At 40.8% G+C, this 24,182-nt stretch overlaps 1 protein-coding gene across 10 annotated transcripts in view; it reads right to left on the bottom strand.

Annotated features, from left to right (window-relative positions):
* Positions 1 to 24,182, bottom strand: part of ZNF827 (zinc finger protein 827) — a 132,023-nt gene that overhangs the window by 22,079 nt on the left and 85,762 nt on the right. For all 10 annotated transcript variants that reach the window (XR_013224764.1, XM_077300172.1, XM_077300173.1 and 7 more), the window contains 3 exons: positions 20,849 to 21,088; positions 19,395 to 19,452; positions 16,935 to 17,038 (listed from right to left, as the gene is read on the bottom strand). Coding sequence is in view for 9 of the 10 variants with exons in the window: in XM_077300172.1 (XP_077156287.1) it covers positions 16,935 to 17,038; positions 19,395 to 19,452; positions 20,849 to 21,088 (402 nt within the window). In the remaining variant the exon portion in view is untranslated. The remainder of the gene's footprint in view (positions 1 to 16,934; positions 17,039 to 19,394; positions 19,453 to 20,848; positions 21,089 to 24,182) is intronic.

Raw genomic sequence — 24,182 nt, 5'->3', positions numbered from 1 at the left:
TTGGACAGCCAGACACATCCCACTCCCTAGGCTGTTTCATGAATATATAGAGGAGCAACAATGGATAAAGATGGGACTGTAGACTATTGCAATATTGATTATCTGTATCACCTTCTTCTACCTTTGTAACTCACTTTGCATGGTATGTCACGCCTTAACAGTTTTTTGTTTGCATTGTTCTCCAATTCTGGAATGTTAGTTTTATGACATTTTTATGGGAGCCCTTTGCTATGTTATTACAGGCTTAGGAACGGGCTTTGAAGCTAGTTGTTTTAATATTTTGTAATCTGCCTTGAGGCCCAGTAAGAAAGGCAGGCGATAAGAGAAGGAAATAAATCAACCATGGACTTTCTCTCGCCTCTTCCTGTCACAGGCCATGAACTTGTCCAGAACAGGAATGTTCGAGATGTAATTCTGACCAGCTACAGAAGAATACACATTCTTCATCTTTCAAATTAAAACCAGCCACCTACCCATCATCCTGTCCTAGTTTGGCTCACTGTACATATTTCAAAACTGACCCTTAGTGACTATAGCAATACAGAGCCCAAAGGGTCACCCAGTCATATATTTTTTCCCCACAGTGACCGACCATATACCAACAAGTAAGGAAAGATAGCCATCCATAATTGCCTTTGTGACCCAACAAATTGTGTTCAATTTGAACATGAAGGTTCTATTAAACCATTATGGCTAATAAGTACTAATAAACATATCTTCCATGTACAATACTTGACTAATCCTTTTTTAAAGCTGCCTAAAATAGTACTTATCAGGATACCCTGTGACAGCAAATAAATTAATTTTGCATTGTATGAAGAAGCATCCTTTTCAAGCGGCTATTTTAAACAAGTTTTGATGTGAAAACACCACAAATATTTAATCTAATCAAGTTTCCAGCGAAACACATAGAGTTTTTAAACTCCACTTTCCAAAAAAGACCTATAAGTTTCCAGATAATGAAAGTGTTGAATGCTCTCTTTGAAAATGCATTAATTCTCTATGATTGCTAAGGAAATCCTGATAATGTGAACAGAAACTGATGTAATTTGAAACCTTTTTGCAAGCATAAGATGACGACGGAAACTACAGTGTGAAATGTTCACATTATCTAAAAGGGATAACTCTGGAGCCAGAACAGCAAACTGCATCTCAGAGTTACTACTAACTGTTCATTATTTCACGGAAGCAATATACTGATTTATTACACAAATATACTGATTTATTTCACAAATCCCCTAAAGCTTTGCCAGGTCCTTCATGGACTTTAAATTCAAATACCTACAATCAAAAACCTGCAAGGTGTCTCCCTGCTGCCAGAATGCAATTAACATATCATTTGGAAGAACAACTCAAATGGATTTTTTTAATATATAGAAAAACATTAATTATTATTGTTCAAGGGCAGTTCAGCTTAAAGGGCTGCTTTCAGCTGCAGCAAAGCAAACAACTTTCCAGTGTTGTAAATGCATCCTATTATTGCCCCTGGAAGATCCTAAGGAACCTTTATACATTTTGAAAATAAAAATGCAAGCCAGTAATCATGCTGTGCCCCTGTGAGTCATTCTAACAACCTTCAGAGTGATGCACAACAGACTGTCTCTTCAAAAAGTTATTTCATGAACACAGAACTTAAGTTTGGAATGTGTTGCTTTATTGTATACCTAATGTCTTCATGAGACATGAGGTATTAGCCTAATAGACATGAAATACACACTTACAGCCATCTTACTAGAATCAGTGGCTCCCTTGGCTCCTAGGTCACATCCTAAGTGCCCCCCCCCCACACCTACATGAACACACACCTCTTTCCTAGTGTTACTGCAAATTCAAAGCACACTGTATTGCCTACACTTCTTTTTTCGCTGTTGTGCAGCAGCCATATTTTAGTATGGGAAAAATATATGAGAGAGAGAGAGAGAGAGAGAGAGAGAGTCAAGCAATTGAATATCCCATGGTCAGGAGAAAGCAGGAGGCTTTTCTAGCCTCCCAAAGATGGAGAAAAGGAAGAAATTCCTGGAGATCTGAGGTAGAGCCTGGGAAGGACAGAGTCTGAGGAGCAGGAACCCATTAGAAGAACAGTTGGTTCTTATATGCCACTTTTCCCTACCAGAAGTCTCAAAGCGGCTTACAATCACCTTCCCTTTCCTCTCCCCACAACAGACACCTGTGAGGTGGGTGAGGCTGAGAGAGACCTGATATTACTGCTCGGTCAGAACAGCTTTATCAGTGCTGTGGTGAGCCCAAGGTCACCCAGCTGGCTGCATGTTGAGGAGGACAGGGGAATCAAATCCAGCTTGCCAGATTAGAGGTCTGCATTTCTAAACACTATACCAAGCTGATACCATTTGGCCCACCTTCTAAAGCTGTTGCTTTCCTCAGGAAGTTAAGAGCATCATGGAAGTCCAGCCCAGAGACAGGCAATGGCAAGCTGCATCTCTCGCTAGAAAAATACATCCACAGCAGGAAAGTCAAACTGCTGCCCTCCTACTGCCCCCAAATACCTCACCGGACCCCCTGGATCCTTCTACCAGCCTCATGATCACCCACTATGGGAACCCCTATACTAGATACATAATAGTCACGCTAGCAGTGTTCTCTGCTACTACAATTATTTTGCTACTACTGGATTTGATCCAGATCATCCCAGATCAAGATTCTGTCTCTGAAAATGGACATGAAACACCAATAGTTGTTTCAAAAGAAATCCTAGTTTCTGGTATTCAGAACAGCTTTGCAAGTTGTCTTCCATGATAAAAGGAAACTTCAAAAATGAGCCACTTTGGTTCTAATATGGAAAAAATTAGGTTGTTCATCTTCAGCTATAATGAATGAGTTTGAAAATATATATTTCATTGCACTATGCAACAGCACTTAATAATAAAGGAAGGTGAAGTCTGACAATACTTGAAATTATCTGGGCACATTACTAAAGTGGAAAGAAAGGTGAAACAAAGGAAATCACTTATCTAGTTATCAGGGGCTCAGTTTGAGTTACAAGATGTGACAAGATGTGACAGCAGGGTAGTAAAGGGCTTTTTAGAGAGAAGCAAGTTGGCTCAGTGTGGACAAAGACAACTGACAAGCTAGCACTTAATTTGCTAACAGATCTAAACCAATAATGCATTACACCTATAATAATGCATTACAATTCTTGACAAAGTCAGGCACAAAAATGTCATGTGGTAGAATTTTTCTTCATGCCCGCTAATTCTGAAGACATTCATTTCTCTTTTTAAAAAATGTAGAGGAAATTAAGTAATTAATTGCCTTTATCAATGGTTTATACCCATGGGCACTGAAAAACTCCCATTAAGGTCATGTTGTGAATCACAAAAGTTTTGCTGTTCCATTCAAGAGAACTCCTGAGCAGCTCAGTTTCCATTTTTGTATCCATGTATAAAGTGCTGACATGTCACTGCAAACTTATGGTGATCACAGCAAGGGATTAAGCACAGGTGGTTTGCCCTTGTCTTCCTCTGTAAAGTCTTCCTTGGTGGCCTCCCATGCAAGTACTCACCCTGCTTAGCTTCCAAGATTTAACAAGATACTGTTCCAAATCCAATTCTTCTTTAAAAGGAAGCATTTTTTCATCAATTATAGTTATAGAAATGCTTTAAAAGAAGGCAACATTGATTTTTAGGTTAGGAAATCCCGATGTATTTGAATGGGGCCTTTGACAGTTTGGATGGTATAATTCATTCTAGATACATCCTGGCCCAATGCTTAATCTCAGTATATAGTTTATATAGTATATAGCAGGGGTAGTCAAACTGCGGCCCTCCAGATGTCCATGGACTACAATTCGCTGGCAGGGGTTCATGGGAATTGTAGTCCATGGACATCTGGAGGGCTGCAGTTTGACTACCCCTGGTATATAGTATATCAGCAGCCAGAATCTGGCCAGTTTCTTCCATTGGGCTCTGTGTGACCAGTCTCAGCTTCTGCATGCATACTGTGTACATGTGCTGTTTCAATCTTCCATCTTGTATTTTATATATTTACCCCAGTTATAGTTTTTATGTTGTATTCTACTATGCTTGTCTTAATCGTCAGCAACCCTGCTAGGCATGATTGGGCAGAATGGCAGGATACAGAAGTTGTAAATAAGTTAATATTGCAACCGTATATGTTGAAGAACATTTTTTTATAGCATAATTTTTTGTTTATGTGAGAAAACGAAGAAAGTTGATTAATTTGAAATGTGGTATTGGAGGAAAGTATTATGGATACCATGGACAGCCAAAAAGACAAATAATTGGGTTCTAGATTGGTAATGTGAACATTCCCTAGAAGCTGAAATGACAAAACTGAAAATGTTGTCCTTTGGTCACATAAGACAAGAGTCACTGGAAAAAACAATAGTGCTAGGAAAAGATCTAGGTTTCTCTAAGACTATAACTAAATTGCTGCTGGTGTTTCCTTCTGTCCTGATTTAGTCTAAATATTCTATCAGTCTTTGATTTGGTTTGCATTGCTTACCTCCCATTTCCCTCTGGCCAGCAGGGGGGAACTTAAAGGAACTGGTGACCCGCACCTCATAGGACATGAGTAAGAATGGGGATAAGTGAATGGTGACTTCTCCTAGGCATCCTAAGCCAAAGGTCTGGCTGAATTTATTCAGTAATATGGGGCAAGCCAGGTATCTTCAGGAGTAATCGGCTCCAAAATCTTTCCTCGGGTGGACCCATTATGCACAGGGGGAATAACGCACATTCGGGGTGGAATGGCGGCGACTAAAATCACCGATAATGCACGGAGCCGGCTGCAACCGGCCGCAGCTTCAATGCATTCTGCCGAAAAAGCCACGTTAGCGAAACGCGGAAGAAAGCGCAGCTTCCGGGTGACCGGGACGCAACCAGAAGCGGCGCTGGGATTGCCGCGTGCATAATCGGTTACTCTGGGTTTTGCCGCTGTCGCGCCCCGTCCCGTGCATAACCGGTGTGCTTTGCGTTTTTCCACTCCGCGTTTTCCATGTGACCCGAAATCGCCGTTTCGGTGGCCGTGCATAATGGGTCATGTAGAGAAAAACAGATCAGGCTATTGTGTAGAGTAAACTCATGTTCCTGGTATTGGTTTCAAAAAGTTCCAGTAACAAACTCTGGGCCTACATCAAGGAAAGTCATCTCATATTTCAAATCCAAACCATTTATTGTTCTAACAGTGGAAATGACCTGGCAACGTAACCTTACGCTAGAGAATATGTTATGTTCCCATGGTGAGGACTAATCTGTAGGATAGGCAGATTCTATCTGATATACCAGCAACTCTGTATTATTGGAGAACAGCTGTATTAATGGAAGACTAGCTTTGTTTCTGCCCTTTCCTGAATTATAGCATTGCATGTATGCAAGTGCATTAATACACTGTCTGGTCTCAAATGCGTTTCCTTTTTGTCATAAAATCCACTTACGTTCTTCTGTTAGGACAGTTTCAGATATATAGCTTTGACTTGCCTGTGCAAGTCTTCATAATATTTTATTTTATGCTGCCTGGAGTTTGCAGAACAGGTAGGACATGAACACTAACAATACTAAATATGTTTCTAAACTTTCCTTTCCTTTGACCACATCTAAGCACCTGTAAATGCTTCCTCCTTTAAATCATCAGCTCTGTCTGGCCTCTCCAATAAAAGTGCACTTTCCCCAATATGATTCCCAGATTTCTTGAGAAGATTAAACCATGTCTGTATTCCTCTAAGACTATAGCTCAATTGCTGCTGGTGTTTCCTCCTTTTCTGACTTAGTCTAGATATTCTATCAGTCCTAGATTTGGTTTGCATATAGACAAGAGATAGCCTATTCTGGATTTTTCTACCAAACACTTCTTCTATCTGCACATCATCAAAATATAAATGAGAAATCATAAGAGTGTATAAAAAGATTAGTCAGAACCATAATACAAAGGATTTGCACAAGTTCATCTGTTTGCAATGCAGAGCAAAGTGAATCACCATAAGAGCACTGAGTTTTTTGGGGGGCTGGTGTGCTGATATGCCCCATTCTGTCTGAGGTATGGCACATCCCCAAAGGCTGTTGTTCCAACACACACATTATTTTTCTCTCCCTCAGCAAAGTACATAAGAACTCAGCAGAAATTACCAATATGCTTGGGTTGCAGTATCCGGATGAGAAACTGATAGTCATCCTTCTGACTTTCAAATTTCCAGATTCATTTCAGGCAGCCGTTAACAATTCAATCTTATTTCATGGGTTTCCTATCCATTAAAAGGCTGTTGTGCTGGTATTGCTGACCTTTGTCTTTCAAAGTAATTCTTTTAATATTTTCTTTCTTACTCTGTTTCTATTTAAACTCCTGACTCTGGCTTTTTGCTCTGGTTAATACTTTTACGTTCTTCCATTACAGGTTGCTTTGTGGTCCCAGTGCTGTTGTGTTTTATGTGTGTATGTGTTTTTTTGCCTGTAGGAGCCTCTGCAGAGATTTTCACAGCTACTTCAGAACATAAGAGATCTACTATCCTCTCTAATAAATTATGGATTGGATTTCTTATAGGCACAAAAATTATGGGGTATGCACTGTGAACCATATGCTTTAACATTAATTGGGGGGCTGTGCCAGATAATGAATGTAAAGAGAATTCACACTATAGTTGATACTTAAGTATATTGAAATATGTCACCAGTGTTTCAGTTATGATAAGTATCTGCAACAAAAGCAGCTGTGTCATTGAACATGGCAGTACATAATGTATTGTGTGGTATGCTGGACAGCAGTAAGAAGGCATGTAGATGTGAGTAGTGGTGAATGGATTTCAAGCATAGGGTAATCTTTGCAAAGTATTACAATAGCATTTTTTAAAACCCTGCTATCAAAGATGAGTTATGAATAGAACTGCAGACAATGATCTTCTGCTGTCTATCCAGAACTGACAACCCAGTCTCTGTGAAAAAGAATAAATGGACACAAATAATATATTTCTGCTAATGCCTTGGAGGAGGAGTGTGTCTCATGGCTTAAGTGCCACTCAGCGCTTAACACCCACCCAGGGCAGCTGTCCCGCCCCTGAGTGCCTCCTCTTCCACCCGGCTTGCCTGTTTGTCCAGCAGCCATCCCACACCCCTGACCTCCTCTTTCCACTTCCACTTCCCTCCAAGGCTCAAAGGCTGCAGATCCCTGCTGTGTGAGATCCCTGCTGCCCTTGCTGGTGAGTTCCCTTGCCAGGGGCCTCCAGCCTGCAGCCTTTCCAGGTCCTGGGGGGAAGGAAAAGCCATCCTCATTCACCCCACCCCACCCAATCTAGCGCCTGTTGTATTCCTGAATGGATGCCACGGGCTTGGCCCCTAGTCTGATAGAAACATGGTGTCATCCAGCCACCCATGGCAGAACACCTGCGACTAACCAGGATTCTATACTGCTAACCTCAAACCATCCTTCTTCATCCAAGTAACTTCGAAGGGAGACTTCAGCATGAAACTGCTGAGCTAGAATTCATCAGAAAGCTTGTCAGCATCTCTTTACACCTTGATTAAGGCAATGGTTCACTGTGACTCTAATTAACTTAAACAAGTCTTGGAAGATTGTGTAATCATCTGTTACTGTTCGTGTGAACTGTCAGTGTGCTTGTCTCAATAATGTATCTTTGAAAACTACATGAAAACACAATTTACACTTTCTCCCTTTTAGGCCAATTTACGTATCTTACAAATGAGGACACATTTAAAGCATCTGAGGAAATGAACTCTAGTTCACAAAGATTCTTGCCAGAGTTTGTCTTTATGGTGTCACAAGTCTACTTTTTGTTTCTGTTGCAACAGACTAATGCTGCTAACCCTTTGGAATCTGAAAATCACAGTATCTTAATCCAGCCTTTACTTCTCCATGTGACACTCAAACTCTACATCTATCAATATTGTGGGTATTACAGAAAGACATTTAATGACCTTCAGATTCTTTGCAGAAAGCCCCTACACAAAGTAGGGATAGAGTTTATAATGCACCCTGACCTGGATGGTCCAGGGTAGCCCAATTTCTTCAGATCTCAGAAACTAAGCAGGATCAGCCCTAGTTAATATCTGGATGGGAGACCAACAAGAAATTTCAGGGTTGCTGTGAAGAGGAAGGCAATGGCAATCTTTGTTAGTCTTTTGCCTCTCAAATCCTATGGGGCTGCTATAAATTGGCTGTGACTTGAGGGAACTCTATAAACACATATGCACCTCCATACGATGGTAGACTCTCCATACCTCTGTAGACTCTCTTAGCAAAAGAGATTACATACAGTGAGACAGACTGTATACAAGGGCACAGATAAGTGTATGTGAACCCACAGAGAGGGAAAACAGAAGCAAGAACTACAGTCAGGTATACAACAGCAGTTTTCAATTCCTTGACCATGGCAATTCCTTGACCATGCCATCAATTTCTGTCTTCACTATATTTTCTGAGACACACTTGCAAAGCAATTCCTAAATATCCCCCCTCAACATAAAGCAGAGTAATGTCTTATCAGCAACACCGAACAACTTTATAATTTGTCTTTTAGATAGTGTTTATAAAAGTACAGCATTGCTGAGCAACAGTCTATATTTTGTGGTCATTTTGCAGAGGCAAACTCAAATTTGCCACTGAGCCTTCCAGCGTGCCTTACTCCTCTGACTTTTCCTTGGTTTCTTAACCCACCCTTGAGATGCAACATACTTTTGAGTACTGGCCCACAGTTTGAGAACCACTACAGTGTGACTGGTGACAGAGAGATGGGGTGTACCCACACAATACCCAAACATACCCAACATTACGAGCAAAGATGATCTGTCTCACAAAGAGGACCAGATGCAAGTTTTAAAGCTTCTGTTAAGCATTTTCTTTTACGATTCTTCATCAGTTTGTCTGACAGTCACCCTATACTTTGACTATGCTGTGTTCAGTCTTATCTACCTTCTTATTTCCTGCTTAGGTGAACTTGCTGCTCCTATTCTTAGCTTTCCTGGAGAACTCCAGCCAATCCCCACATCAAGCAAGAAATGCTGGCAGGACTCTCAGCTACACTGATCAGCAGCTGTCCTAAGAGCAAGAGAGCACATATGCGATCACTCACAGGATGTTAGGCATTATATGTCTATTGGCACTGACAGCTTCCTCAGCGCTGCCCTCAAGATGATGTCTCACGGAGTGAAAGGGTACTTCAGTCTCTGTTTGCGCGCAGTTACTTGCCTTTCTTTTCACACTGAAACTGAGAGTCAGCTGCTGGGGAGCTGTCAGCAGCAGATCTGTCACTGGGATGAGATCAACTGTATTTCATATTGATTGCTATATAGGCTTCCAAGCAATGAGCCATGCTCCCCAGTGTGTGGAATGCTTTCAGGGGTGCTTAGGCTCTTGATATTGGCTCCACAGTAATTTATTTTAAAAGGCCCCAGCTCTACTAGATAGTTTATTGAAAATGGGAGCTCAGTATGACATGGCAGTGAAAAACAAAAACACCTCAGTGTTCGGAATGAAAAGGGATCAAAATAAAACAGCACATGACTGTGTCATTAAATATCTATAGTATACTCCTATGTAGGATACCGTGTGAAATTATTACCCCAGAAAGCTAAACAGCAACAGGAAAAGGCAAGATGATGAAGGGGCATCACCCGCAGGAAGAACCGTTGAGGCTTTTCAGCAGCAAAAGATTACTTCAAGGGAGACCCGAGTATAGTATTCGTAAAATCACCAATGGTTTGCATAGAATCATAGAATCATAGAATCATAGAGTTGGAAGGGGCCATACAGGCCATCTAGTCCAACCCCCTGCTCAACGCAGGATTAGCCCTAAGCATCCTAAAGCATCCAAGAAAAGTGTGTATCCAACCTTTGCTTGAAGACTTCCAGTGAGGGGGCACTCACCACCTCCTTAGGCAGCCTATTCCACTGCTGAACGACTCTGACTGAGAAAAACTTTTTCCTGATATCTAGCCTATATCGTTGTACTTGAAGTTTAAACCCATTACTGCGTGTCCTTTCCTCTGCAGCCAGCAGAAACAGCATCCTGCCCTCCTCCAAGTGACAACCTTTCAAATACTTAAAGAGGGCTATCATGTCCCCTCTCAACCTCCTTTTCTCCAGGCTGAACATTCCCAAGTCCCTCAACCTATCTTCATAGGGCTTGGTCCCTTGGCCCCAGATCATCTTCGTCGCTCTCCTCTGTACCCTTTCAATTTTATCGATGTCCTTCTTGAAGTGAGGCCTCCAGAACTGCACACAGTACTCCAGGTGTGGTCTGACCAGTGCCGTATACAATGGGACTATGACATCTTGTGATTTTGATGTGATGCCTCTGTTGATACAGCCCAAAATGGCATTTGCCTTTTTTACCGCTGCATCACACTGCCTGCTCATGTTTAGTTTACAATCCACAAGTACCCCAAGGTCTCGTTCACACACAGTGCTACCTAGAAGCGTATCCCCCATCCAGTAGGCATGCTTTTCATTTTTCTGACCCAGATGCAGAACTTTACACTTATCTTTATTAAATTGCATCTTGTTCTCATTTGCCCATTTTTCCATTGTGTTCAGATCTCGTTGAACTCTGTCTCTATCTTCCGGAGTATTTGCCAGTCCTCCCAATTTGGTGTCATCTGCAAACTTGATGAGTAGTCCCTCCACCCCCTCATCTAGATCATTAATAAATATGTTAAAAAGTACCGGGCCGAGCACCGAACCCTGAGGTACCCCGCTACTCACCTCTCTCCAGTCTGATGAAACACCATTGACAACAACTCTTTGAGTGCGGTTCTCTAACCAATTCCCTATCCACCTAACGATCTGAAAATCCAGATTGCAGTCCTTCAACTTATCCATCAGAACATCATGGGGAACCTTGTCAAAAGCTTTACTAAAATCCAAGTAAATGACATCAACCGAATTTCCCCGATCCAGCAAACCTGTTACTTGGTCAAAAAAGGAAACTAGGTTGGTCTGGCAGGACCTGTTGGAGACAAATCCATGCTGACTTCCTTGGATCACCAAATTGTCCTCCAGATGTTTGCAGATCGCTCCCTTTAATATCTGCTCCATTATCTTCCCCACAACAGAGGTCAGACTCACTGGTCTGTAGTTTCCCGGGTCATCCTTCCTCCCTTTTTTGAAGATCGGAATAACGTTTGCTCTTTTCCAGTCCTCCGGGACATCTCCAGTCCTTAAAGAGGTTCCGAAGATGATGGACAAGGGCTGTGCAAGTTCTCTGGAAAGTTCTTTGAGTACTCTCGGGTGCATTTCATCTGGACCAGGGGATTTGAACTCATCCAGTACAGCTAAATGCCTCTCGACCACCTCTCTATCCATGTTAACCTGCCACCCAGACACTATCCTTTGGCTACAGTCATCTCTAGATGTGCCTAAACACTTAGACCTGTGGGAAAAAACAGATGTAAAATAGGCACTAAGCCTTTCTGCTTTCTCTGCATCTTTCGTTAGAGTTTGTCCATCCGCACCCAACAGCGGGCCTATTGCCTCCTTTACTTTACGTTTGCTCCTCACGTAACTGAAAAATCTTTTCTTGTTACAATGGGCTTCCCTGGCCAATCTTAGCTCACTCTCAGCTTTGGCCTTTCTGATGATTGATCTACAGTGCCTAGTAACCTGTAGGTACTCTTCTTTAGAGCTCTGTCCTTCCCTCCATTTCCTGAACATTTTCCTTTTCTTTCTTAGTTCCTCTTGAAGTTCTCTGTTCATCCAAATAGGCTTCTTAGAGCTCCTGCAGTGTTTTCGTCTTTCTGGAATAGTCATTGATTGAGCATGCAATAGCTCTTGTTTGAGTAGCGCCCACCCTTCACATGCTCCCTTCCCTTCCAGCATTCTCGTCCATGGTATGACACTCATCATGTCTCTGAGTTTATTAAAGTTTGCCCTACGAAAATCCAACATCCGCGTCTGGCTACAAGCTTCCTTGGCTCCCCATCTCAAAAGGAATTCTATGAGGACATGGTCACTTCCCCCTAGGGTCCCCACCTCCTTCACCTCATCCACCAACTCTTGCCTGTTGGTCAGTATTAAGTCCAGTATGGCTGAACCTCTTGTGGGTTCATCTACCATTTGATAAATGAAATTGTCAGCCAGGCAGGTCAGAAACTTGCATGACTGAGGACGCTTCGCAGAGTTTGTTTCCCAGCACACATCTGGGAAATTGAAGTCACCCATGATGACAAGGTCCTGCCGTTTGGATATTTTCTCAAGCTGCTCACAAAGTGCAGCATCCACATCCTCTCGTTGGTCAGGCGGTCGGTAGCAGACACCAACCACCACACTGTTTGTTTTCCCCTCGCTTATTTTCACCCAGATGCTTTCCACTGTAGATATGCTCTCCTTCACTAGAATTTCCTGACAGGTAAGCCCTTTTCTCACATACAGTGCCACTCCTCCACCTCTTCGATCTATTCTGTCTTTTCTGAACAGTTCATATCCATCCACCATTACATTCCAGTCATGAGAATCATTCCACCAAGTTTCTGTGATGCCTACTAGATCATACCTTTCCATCAGCATGAGAAGTTCCAGCTCTTCCTTTTTATTGCCCATGCTTCGGGCGTTAGTATAAAGGTAATAAATAAATAAAATAAAGGTTTGCAGAAAGGTAATAGGAAAGCATTATTCACTCTCTCTGGATTTGAAAAAAAAAATCCTTCTCAACTACTGACAAGGAATTCAGCAAGTTTAAGACAAACAAAAGGAAACACTCCTTCACTCAGTGAATAATCCAACTATGCAACCCCCTGCAATCCTTTCAAATAGGATAAATCATGAGTGATGGCACTATCAAAGGCTACTAGCCATGATTTCCAAAAATAAAATCCCCATGGGGGGAATTGACTAGATCAGCCTTTCTCTACCTTTTTACCATTGGGAAACCTCTGAAACATTCATCAGGCTTTCAGGAACCCCAGAACTGGTGGGACTGTGCAGAATATGGTTATAATACAGAATATAATACGCTTTTTATGGTTGGGAAGCACAGCTGTGCACATGCTCACCCAGGGCCCCTCCCCTTCCCACCTCCTCCAAGCCATTTTAGGAGAAGGTGAAACAGGTTGACATGACCACATGTGGTCATATCAATATATCAATATCTATCTATCTATCTCTATCTCTATTAATTAATTCCTTCCAGAGCTGGCAAGAAACCCTAGGGTTTCATGAAACCCTGGTTGAGAAGCCTGCACTAGATGGTGTAGCTCAGAAATCATTATATATTATATAACCTTCCTGACCGTTTATGCACTGGAGGTTTCATGCCGGGCTGCAGGCTGGAGTCTTAATCGTGGCAGGGTGCCCCACCTCTTCCTGTACCCACATGGGGGAGCATTTGCCTGGTGCACGTCATCTGGCCCTGATTTGTGCTCCTGCACGGGAGCTGGGGCAGTGAAGTTCCCAGTGCATAAACGGTCCCTGTGAAATCTTCTGTGCTGGTCATTGTTGGTAGTGCTAAAGATCTGGGATGTTAATCCTGGCCGATTATTCCAATAGCCAGTTCTCTAAGCTCCAGTGCATTATTTTGGTGCTTGGTTTTTGTTTTTAAGGTCTCTCTCCACTCCTGCTCTGAGGAAGGCAGATGGCATACACTTGTATATCCTTCAGTGTACATCATAAGTTCCCTGCCTCCTTCCATTTTAACTATGTTCACCCTTCTTCTCTCAATGATAGTGCTTAATTATGGTAGCTTTGTTTTTGAGAGCCTATTTAGCACAATGTGTGACATGAGGACAACAGTCTGCATGAAATGGTGGAATGGCAAAGCATTTTAAATATCAATTGTTTTAAACATGTTACTATATTTTATTATATTTTATTGAGTGTTGGTTTCAAATGTTAAGCATTGTTGGAAACAACCCTGAGCCCACTTGCAGAGAGGACACAGTCATGAAATCAATGTATGTATGTATGTGTGTGTGTGTGTGTGTGTGTGTATATGTATGTATGTATGTATGTATGTATGTATAAATGATGAGTCGCATGCAGCATATTCTCAGAACAGCATTTAGCCCTAATGAGAGCAGGTTTTGCATACAGACAGCAAGAGCAAGATTTCTTGTACTCAAGGTAGATTCTTCTTTAATTTAAAATTTCACTGAAGGGATCAAGGTTACACAATGTGTAAAAACATAAGACCATCATGCAAAGACTTGAGCTCTTGCAGTTCCAATAATATCAAGCAATGAGCTTGTCTTGTGACTATAATTTGATATTCCCATGATAGTATCAATTATTACTTTGTTAGTCCTTTGATGAGCTCACATATCATATATTAAATTTCAACTTTTGCAAGGAACATGAACAGTATTAACCTTCACATGCTCCATCGATGCCAAATTTGTATACACATAAAACTGAGAAAGGGGCAGGGGGAAGGCGCTCCAATTTTAAGTCACACAAAAAATTAATAAGTTGCATTCTCATGCACAAAACTTGCTTCTACAGATTTTGACATTATTTATAATTTATATATTACCTCTTTCTCCCTTATTGTGAGAATAGGTTCAGCTTAGAGATTGTGACAAGCCCAAGGTCGCCTAGTGGACTTCATGGATGTGGGGGATTTGAACCCTATAGTTCCAGGTCCTGGTCCAACACTCTGTAACCCCTACACCATCACAGCTCTGTACACTGCCATCCTAGTGGAACATACTTTATGAGTATCAGCCTGTGCTGCCTGTGGAGTTCTCTATAATTCTGTTTTTCTGCTCTGACAGTAACAGGGAATCCTTGAATGTATCACTATAATACTCTTTTTTACTCTTGATAAAAGAAATGTTCAGGCAGCAAAGAAGATGATATTTAATTTTTGAAATGGATTGTCTCTCTGCTGTTGTTTATCAGCTCTGTGAATGGTCTTCACCTTTTCACTGGAATTACCTTTCTACTAACATCAAGATCTCCTTTCCCAAGATCCTTAGTAATCCCACAACAGATACGAGAATCTAGAATTTCTCAAACTGAATTTTCTATTGAAATTAATGTCAAGTTATAACACCATTTTAGAGAGCCAGCTTGATGTAGTTAAGAGTGATGACCTCTAATCTGAAGAACTGGGTTTGAGTCCCCATTCCCCTTCCACATACAGCCAGATTGGTGACCTTGGGCCAGTCATAGTTCTCTCTGAGCTCTCTCAGCCTCACCTACATCACAGGGTGTCTTGTTGAGGGGAAAGGAAGGGTAGGCGATTGTAAGCCACTTTGAGACTCCTTTGGATAATTAAAATTGGGGTACAAAAAAACAGCTCTTCTCGTCTTTTTCTTCATATGATAGGCACACTTTTTTGCTAAGAAAATTACAGCTGGTGATTGCTTCCTGCTTCTATAAAGTGAAGAAGAGTAGGCAGAGCTGCAACAAAATGCACAGGCTGATAAATATTTAAACTGCCACAAGGGATTCTAAAGAGCTCTATAACAAGGCTAGCTTCAAAATGTGGAGGACTTTGGCCTTTCTATTTGAAGAATCTGGATCTGGGCCATATTTTATTCTATGAATTATATTATAGTATGATCATCTCCTTTCTAATTTAACCACAACATGGTCAACGTTAGAAACGTTTCAATTGTGCTAACACATCTGCCAAAGTTGCCACTTATTACTCCACTATTTGATTTAAATATTAATGCTTATGGGGCAGGCCTGGGAGGCAGGGAGACACTGTGGCCGCCAGTGGAGGTCTGAATAACTCCTGCTGCAACAGGTAAGAAGGTGTGTGTGTGTGGGGGGGGGAGACCAGGAAAGACAGGTAGATGGGAGAGGAAAGGTATGTGTGGGGGACTGACAGGGAGGGACCAGGAAGGACAGGTAGGTGGAAGAAGCAACGGGGGAGTGGGGGGAAAGTGTGTGTGGGGCCAGAAGGGAGGGATTGAGGGGGAGGGACCAGGAAGGATAGATAGATGGGAGAGGCAAGGGGGAAATGGGGGAAAGGTGCGTGTGTTTGTGTGTGGGGGAGGATTGAGGGGGAGGGACCAGGAAGCACAAGTAGGAGGAAGAGCCAAGAGGACAAGGAGGGGAGTGTGTGTGTGTCAGAGAGGGGGAGGGGGCAGGATCATGGAGTCCCACAGAAGGTATGTGTTCCACATACCCTGTGATAGTGGGACTCTCATGATAATTTTTTTCATTTGTTAGACCCTAATGGAAATATTATGAAACATATGGCAAACTGACTCAAAAGAAAAATTTCTGGATTGGAGTGGAATATTTTTAAAGACCATTTACTTTTTAAAGGCCACTTACAAAACTGGAAAACTGAAAATATAATTTTAAAATATTATTTTGAGTACTTGGAATAATTTAAGAAAACGTTGGTTTTTACTCATAAAACCAAAGACACATTTTTTAGAGGTTCAACCACCACATGAAAAGTGGTAATTATTGTATCATGACAAAATTGCAACTGGATTTGTATAGGTCGAGTCTGATGGATAAAGTAGCAGTTACAAATGAATATTATTTCCACATTATTGGCTGGGATCCAATGCTTCCCTTGCATTAGTGGAAGCTTCTTGTACTTGCACAACTCCATAGATTTGTCCTTGAGCTGCAGCTTCCCATGGGAAGTCCTGTGCTACTCCAAGGGTCCTCTCAACAGTCTGGAAAGGAGCCGGGAGATAATCAAGGGGAAGGGGGAAATCTGTTTCCTCCATGGAACATGGTTCACTGGACCCAGCTATTATCCACTGAGGAATTTCTGATGTTTCATGGCATTTGTTTAAGCTCATGCACTTCTGTTGATGAGAACAGATTGCTTTAAAGTACTTTACTGGAATATGTGAAAATGATTATCATTTCTCCTATCTGAAGAATACATACCCAAGTTACTGAAAAGTTGTGTTTGTAGATTTCATTTGGACATTATTTCTTTTATTCCCGGATTTGCACTCTTTCCACTTGATCCACACATCTGGGCCCTTTTAATCACAACCCATCAGCCTTATATAGTATTAATAAATTATGTTCCATACCCGATACTGGGGTCCTTCCATGAACAGCAGTCTCATTAGATAGGAGGTCTTTTGAGTTAGAAGTGAACGGTGATTGTCTAACTGTATCTTCAGAAAAAAAGGGGCTGAGGAAGAAACAAGACAAGATAGTAACTAGGAAATCACTGGCTGTAATGAATAATAAAATATGCTCGATACTTTGAGTTCATGGCTCAGTGGTACACAGACAATATGTTTTAAAATTTAGAATAAAATAAAATAAAAACTGATTTCTTTGTTAACTGTTTGCATAATTTTTTTTCAGTTAATATGAAATTAATATATACTTTTGCAAAATAATTTTCAAATCACCAAAATTAGAAAAAGGTTTCCTAAAAATAAAACTTCTAACCTTATAATGTATGATTTTGTAGCCTAGTATCCACACAGTTCCTTCTATTATTTATGAATAAACATTTTCTTCCATGGGCTGAACCTAGCTTTAGGAGAACAGTATTGGAAGAGGTGTTTTAAGGAAACATGCACGTTTCTATAGCAAGGGAATTTTAGGACAAGGCCCAGTGTATCAGATTCTATTGGGTGCCACATTGCAAAGTACTCAGACTTCAAACATATGTGCCAGTAGCAGTCCCAGGCCAAGTTAATTCAGCTGGTGTGGATACAGTAAATGTCAGCATGAAGACTGACATATCCTGTTTGAATAGTTTTCTATAAGGAGGACGATGTTTTTTTTCCCAGTGTAGACCTCAGTGAGAGGTTGACATTCTCAGTGAAATGTATTTATCCCTGAGGAAGCAAACAGATCCTGCCACAATACTTTTGCTGTCTGCTCATCTTTAGTTCAGCTTCCATGAGTTAATCAAGGAAGCCATTTTAAATAATGGTGGGAATGGAAAGGAGCTCTAGATCTAGGAATGGAGAAGCCTATGTGCTTGTTTATGCCACTTTATTTATTGACCTAATTTGTACTTAGAAGAGTTGGCTCTTATATGCCACTTTTCTCTACCAGAAGGAGTCTCAAAGTGGCTTACATTCGCTTTCCCATTCCTCTCCGCACAACAGACACCCTGTGAGGTAGGTGAGATTGAGAGAGACCTGAAATTACTGCTGGTCAGAACAGCTTTATCAGTGCTGTGGCGAGCCCAAGGTCACCCAACTGGCTTCATGTGGAGGAGCGGGGAATCAAACCCGCTTGTCAGATTAGAAGTCTGTGCTCCTAACCATTACACCAAACTGGCTCCTTAGACCAAAATTCTTCAATTCATGGTCAACCCAACAGCCAAACCACTAGGAACCTGCATGATGAAGGATGTTTGACTTCAGTTCTAGTAATAATGTGAAATGGCAGGAACAATATTTAAGAAATGTTTAAAGATGGAATCTGATCTGATCTGAATTTAATTTTAAACCAGATAGTAGCTTGTAAGGGTAAGAAGAAGGTCATTAATCAAACTCATATGGTGGGAAAGAGTGAAATCCTTCTTGATGCCAAGAAACTAACGTTTTTAGCTAACAAGAACTGCCCAGGGAGACACAACTCACGGGGCAACTGCATGGCTGTGTTGGCTTCCCTCACTCCTGCTCTCTTGCCTTTCCTAAACAGTGTCGTTACTGTGCATACCTTGAGAGTACACAGCTTGAAATGCTTCATTATAACAGCTTCTGACTGAATATTAGACCTTGAGTAACTGTAGCCTTGCCTTGTTCTAATTAACACACATACAGGTAACTAAAAGTAGATTCTCGGCTTTTAGTGAGTCAGAGAAAAGTGCTGGTAACATAGTGTGAGATCTCAAAGGCAGACATGAAATCAGAAAAATCACCACATCCAACTGCATGGACTGCAGGCATTTCGACAGTCAACTGTTCAACAGTAGAAGTTGGTAAGGGCAATGTCACAAATGCTAGGCATGGAGCATTCTGCTTAATTCTATGGCATTATACAATTATAACTAGAATTGCCAGAAATTAGGCACTAGCCTCCTAGCAGCAGCTAGCCTATACACTTGATGACTTCTGCTAACACTTATGTGTGCCTCCTAGTGGTAACTAATGCACATGCAAATTGGAGGCAGGAGGCAGTAATCTGCCAGTAATAACGCAAGTACAATTTATTGTTTAGTTGTGATTAATTTCTACAGTTTTAAAAAATAGCATGTCTCTTCAAAGACACAAGTGTGACCACTCATGGATACTGAATGTCATAATTCCTAGTGGTGTATGAAAGAACTATAATGAATACTGCTATTCAAACGTGACATCTCCAGATCTTTCCCAATGAATCGCCAGCCCCCATCCCATGATTCTCAAAGACTGGAATTCTGGGACGTCCTGCAAAAATACCTCGTCTGCTCAACATTCGCAAAACCCAACAACTGATATTTAGGACAACTTTAAAGTAAAATCTATAATATAACAAAGCACAGATACACTAACATGTTATACTATTCTATACCATGCTGTATCATGAATATTACTTACCTAGTTGTAGCTGTGATGGTGTTATCTTTAGAGTGATTATGTTCTTTGCTTACCTTTTCTGTAGAAAAATAAATAATTGTTTTAAAAACCCCAAACCAGCCAAAATTCCCACTTACAGTTGTATTATAAGAAATCAGCATTACAGTAGAATGGGTGAAAGAAAGAGAAAAACCACACTTCATTTTCTTGTTTTTAGATAATGCATTCATAGGCTTTTTAGAAAGTTGATTAAGCCTTTTCAACGGTAGCCACAGTTCAGCAGGACCAGAAGGATGCTGTTGAACTTTTAAAAACAGAACAGGAAAGCACGGAATGAACTAGGGCAGGGGTAGTGAACCTGTGGTTCTCCATATGTCAATGGACTACAATTCCCATGAGCCCCTGCCAGTGTTTGCTGGCAGGGGCTCATGGGAATTGTAGTCCATTGACATATGGAGGACCACAGGTTCACTACCCCTGAACTAGGGTACTAGGACCATGCAGGTTGGGATTACAATCACTTTGGCCCAATGCATAGATCCAATATAAGTTCACAGCCTGATCATCATGAGGCTTTCTCTCAAATATGTACATTGGCTAGTACATTAATTTAGTTTCTAACAGGCAGTCATTTTTTTCATCCTGCCTTCATAACATCAATGGGTTTAGAAGGGTGTTAACATTTTTCCGTATCGGACAAAGACATCACCTGCCTTTGAGGCTTATTATACACAAACCCATTGTTCTAGAGGATCCAGTGCCCAAGCTTAGCCTCCACATTTGAATCTGGCTATTTAAGGCACATGCCAGAAGCCCTCTATGTGTTTTCTAGGACTCAATACACACATCCCTACATGTATTTAGGCTCTTCATCTCTTCTAGAAATGCTGGCGATTTCCCCCAGGACTTCTACAGGTCATGAAGGTAGCTACACTTTCCCTTCCCTCTTTATACTCCCCTATCGCATGAGCTCACTTCTGGCTTTCCTCGTCTGTGAATTTTTGGCTTGTTTACAAGTGTGCAAGTTTTACTTTGAAATTGTTTTGCAAAATAAAAAGTTTTCTTTTTACTTTCAACTGGCCTCTGTGAAAGTTTCTAAGGTAAGGACCCTGGAAGTCTAAGGTAAGGTAGTCACCGGCAGTTTTCAAGCAAAGGTTGGATAAACACTTTTCTTGGATGCTTTAGGATGCTTAGGGCTGATCCTGCGTTGAGCAGGGGGTTGGACTAGATGGCCTGTATGGCCCTTTCCAACTCTATGATTCTATGGTATACACAGGTGGAGAATCCTGTTGTTACCCCTCTTGCAAGCTAAATTCTCCAACTAATTTCTAAATTGGGTAACAGTGTGATCCTACTGAGTTTATGATCCCCTCATAATATGCTCTTAGGATTTCAGCAATAGATCAACACATATGGATGTAGAATATTAAAACCAGGAAAAAAACGGCATGTGTGTTTCTATCTGCTTTATTTACCTGACAACTGAAAAAGCAGCTCGGAAGCCATCTTCACGGATATATCTTGGCTGAAGAGGTTTCTCTCAGGGAGAACTCGGCCTTCTGGTATTTTTTGTATATGTTCAGATATTTCTTGCCTGAGTAAAGTGCTATAACTGATGTTTTGGCTGGGTGAAGCAGAGGCTTGGGAATCATGAATATCAACTTCCATCGGCTCTTCTTTAATCTTTACTGTCTGTGATTCCTTGTAACTTTCAGCTGCAAATATGTGATTGAAAAAGAGACACCACATAATTACTTAGTGATTGGTAAACTATTAATCTAAACTGAAGAGAAGCGTATTATACTAGTTTTAATCCAGTGGCACAATGAAGCTTTATTCTGGGTACAAGCTTACATTTCCATGCGCACTCCTCCAGATGTGAAGAAGTGTGTGTAAACACAGAAACTTGTACCCAGGATAAAACTTTGCCACTGGAGTCAAAAACATTCTTCTGATGCTTCAGACCAACATTGCTACCCATCTGAATGAGTAATGATAGCAAGTAACATTAATGGAAATACATACCACCAAAAATCATATGGTTAGAAACAAAATTATTTTTTTTTAAATAAATGCCTAACGACATTAAGTCTCCTTGGTTTTAGAGTTATTCGCAATTTTAAACCACAAACACTATAAAAAGAAATCTGGATTTTTGACAAAAACAACAGTTACAAACTTTGATAGTGGGAATTCTTGGAGGCTCAGAATGAAAAAAAAAAGGTCTTTACAGAAATTGAAAACTATATGGATTTTTCAATTTAAAAGTGTGGATTAACCTAAGAGGATTTGTTGGATTCTCTCCCTGAGACATTGGCAAGCTGCCTGTCAAAGTAAACAGTAGTCTGACTCAATATTCATGTGTGTTCAAACCCTATAAATGTCATTAATATTAAGAATAATATTGAACAACTCTGAGTATCTCCTTTCTATTTTTAAAATATTTTATCAATGGAGATATTTTTAAAGTATAAAACATATACTGAAATCTTCTGATTTGACTTTCTTATTATATATCATTACTCTGTATATTAGACTTCTCCACAGAATTTTTAAAAATCTTGCTCTTTTACAATCAAGAAATACAAACAGAAATCTCAAAAGTACTTTCTATAGTCCCACTGCACTTCTCAGACCATTCTCCGTTACTAAAAAAAATGTTGTGATTTTGTATATAGGTGGAATGGCCATTTCCTTTTGAAGTATTAGTTTTTCTTCTCTTCAAAGGAAAAGTCAAAGGTTGCACTTCAAGAAAACTTGACCCTGACACAAAATACTAGTAAAGCAAATGGTTTCATCTGAAATGTATCTTTAAAAATCTGAACTACGGTCTGAGTCAAGATCCCTGATAATGTCAATTAAAAGCCAACACTTAAGAGGAGGAAGTAAAGAGGAATTTGCAAGTATGGAAGGGCACGTGAGAAATGTACAAACAGCTTGGTAAATCTTTTAAGTATATCTGGCACATTTGAGGGGGCATTCTTTGGTTCATCATAAATAGGTGAATCCAGTTTGTTGGGGCTTTACATCAAATCAGTGCTCCAGTTGGGGGGAGGGGGGGAAGAGTCTCTTAGGGTCACAGGTGATGCACAGGTGATGTATTGTTTATTTTTGTATTGCAATGTTCATTTTGCAGCAATGTCTAGGCCAAAAGGCTCTGTTGTTCTAGGCATGGTGCAAAGCCAGTCTTACTGAATGCAGAGAGATGGCACAGCATCTTAAAGAATTACTCTACTGAGTAATTCCAGAGCTTTGACTCTGTTACTGATAATGACTCTCATTAGTGTCTTTGGGAATAAATTTGAGCTTTGTCAATTTTAGCTGCCATGACTTGTTCTCAAGGCCAAACAGCTGTAGACAGCTCAGCCCTATCCTATTACAGAGTTCATTGCTCAGTAGGAAAATTCTAATGCAAGTCTGACATACAAAGAAACTAGTATATATTTAGCTGTATGATTCTTTATTATGATAACACTATTATTCACACAGAGTACTATCCGCACAAATCTGTATTGACAAGTTTTGAGAAAATCAATTACATTTAGACTAAGGTGACCAGATTGTCCCACTTTTGGAGGGACATCTGGGGGTACATGGAAAATTGTCCTTATGTTGAAATTAAAAAATATATATTACAATACTATTTTTGCGTTCTATGCATTCTATGAAACTTTTTGTTGCTCCTTATAGACCAAATTTTAATCAAGAATCCCCTCGGTCAATGGTGTCCCGCTTTACCAATGTTAAAATCTAGTCACCTTAATTTAGACAAATGTCACTTTCAGGGACACTTCACCTACAATGCTATGTATACCTGCTTGAGAGTAAGTCCTATGGGACACAATGACATTTACTTCTGAGTAAACATGCATAGGCTAAGGCCTTATACCACACTATGCTTTCAACCATCAAAGAGCCCTCCAAATAGCTCAAAATAGTTCAAAATACAGTTTAAAAAATGAAAAGCACAAATATAATAATACTGCAAACCGGAAACATAATAAAATCTTATTGCGCCTGCCAACCAAACATGCATTACTATAGGTTAGGTCCTATGAACAGCAAACAGAGTGTGGTGGTGGTGGTGGAAGCAGATCTTTTCTACCTTTTCTTTCCCAAAGAAACCTCCTGTGATCTCTGAAAGCATGGTGTTGGGGATGGAGAGCCAAAGAAAATAATGGGAGATGAGAAGAGTTGGTTCTTATATGCTGCTTTTCTCTATCCGAAGGAGGCTCAAAGCGGCTTACAGTCGCCTTCCCTTTCCTCTCCCCACAACAGACACCCTGTGGGGTGGGTGAGGCTGAGAGAGCCCTGATATCACTGCCCGGTCAGAACAGTTTTATCAGTGCCGTGGTGAGCCCAAGGTCACCCAGCTAGCTACATGTGGGGGAGTGCAGAATTGAACCTGGCATGCCAGATTAGAAGGTTTTATCTGTTGTAACCCGCCACAAGCCTTGTGGGAGTGGCAGGCTAAAAACTGCATAAACTATAAACTAAAGCAGCCATACTGTCATTAGGTCATCTCCCCGGTGGCACAAACCAAATGTTTACACATGCATAAATATCTGTTCCTTGATGATGTCTTGTTGACTCAACCAAGCTTTTATTGGTCTCCAAAACAAAATCAGAGTCCAGTGGCACCTTTAAGACCAACAAAGATTTATTCAAGGTGGGAGCTTTCAAGTACAAGCACTCTTCCTCAGACTATGAACTTTTGCTTATATATTCCCACTGCCATGGTGGTCAGTTCATAGTCTGAGGAAGAGTGCTTGTACTCGAAAGCTCACACCTTGAATAAATCTTTGTTGG

Source organism: Paroedura picta, chromosome 10, assembly GCF_049243985.1.
Source record: "Paroedura picta isolate Pp20150507F chromosome 10, Ppicta_v3.0, whole genome shotgun sequence".
Classification (NCBI taxonomy): Eukaryota; Metazoa; Chordata; class Lepidosauria; order Squamata; family Gekkonidae; genus Paroedura; species Paroedura picta.
The sequence above is the reverse complement of the archived record's forward strand: the minus strand, read 5'-3'. Positions and strand labels throughout refer to the sequence as shown.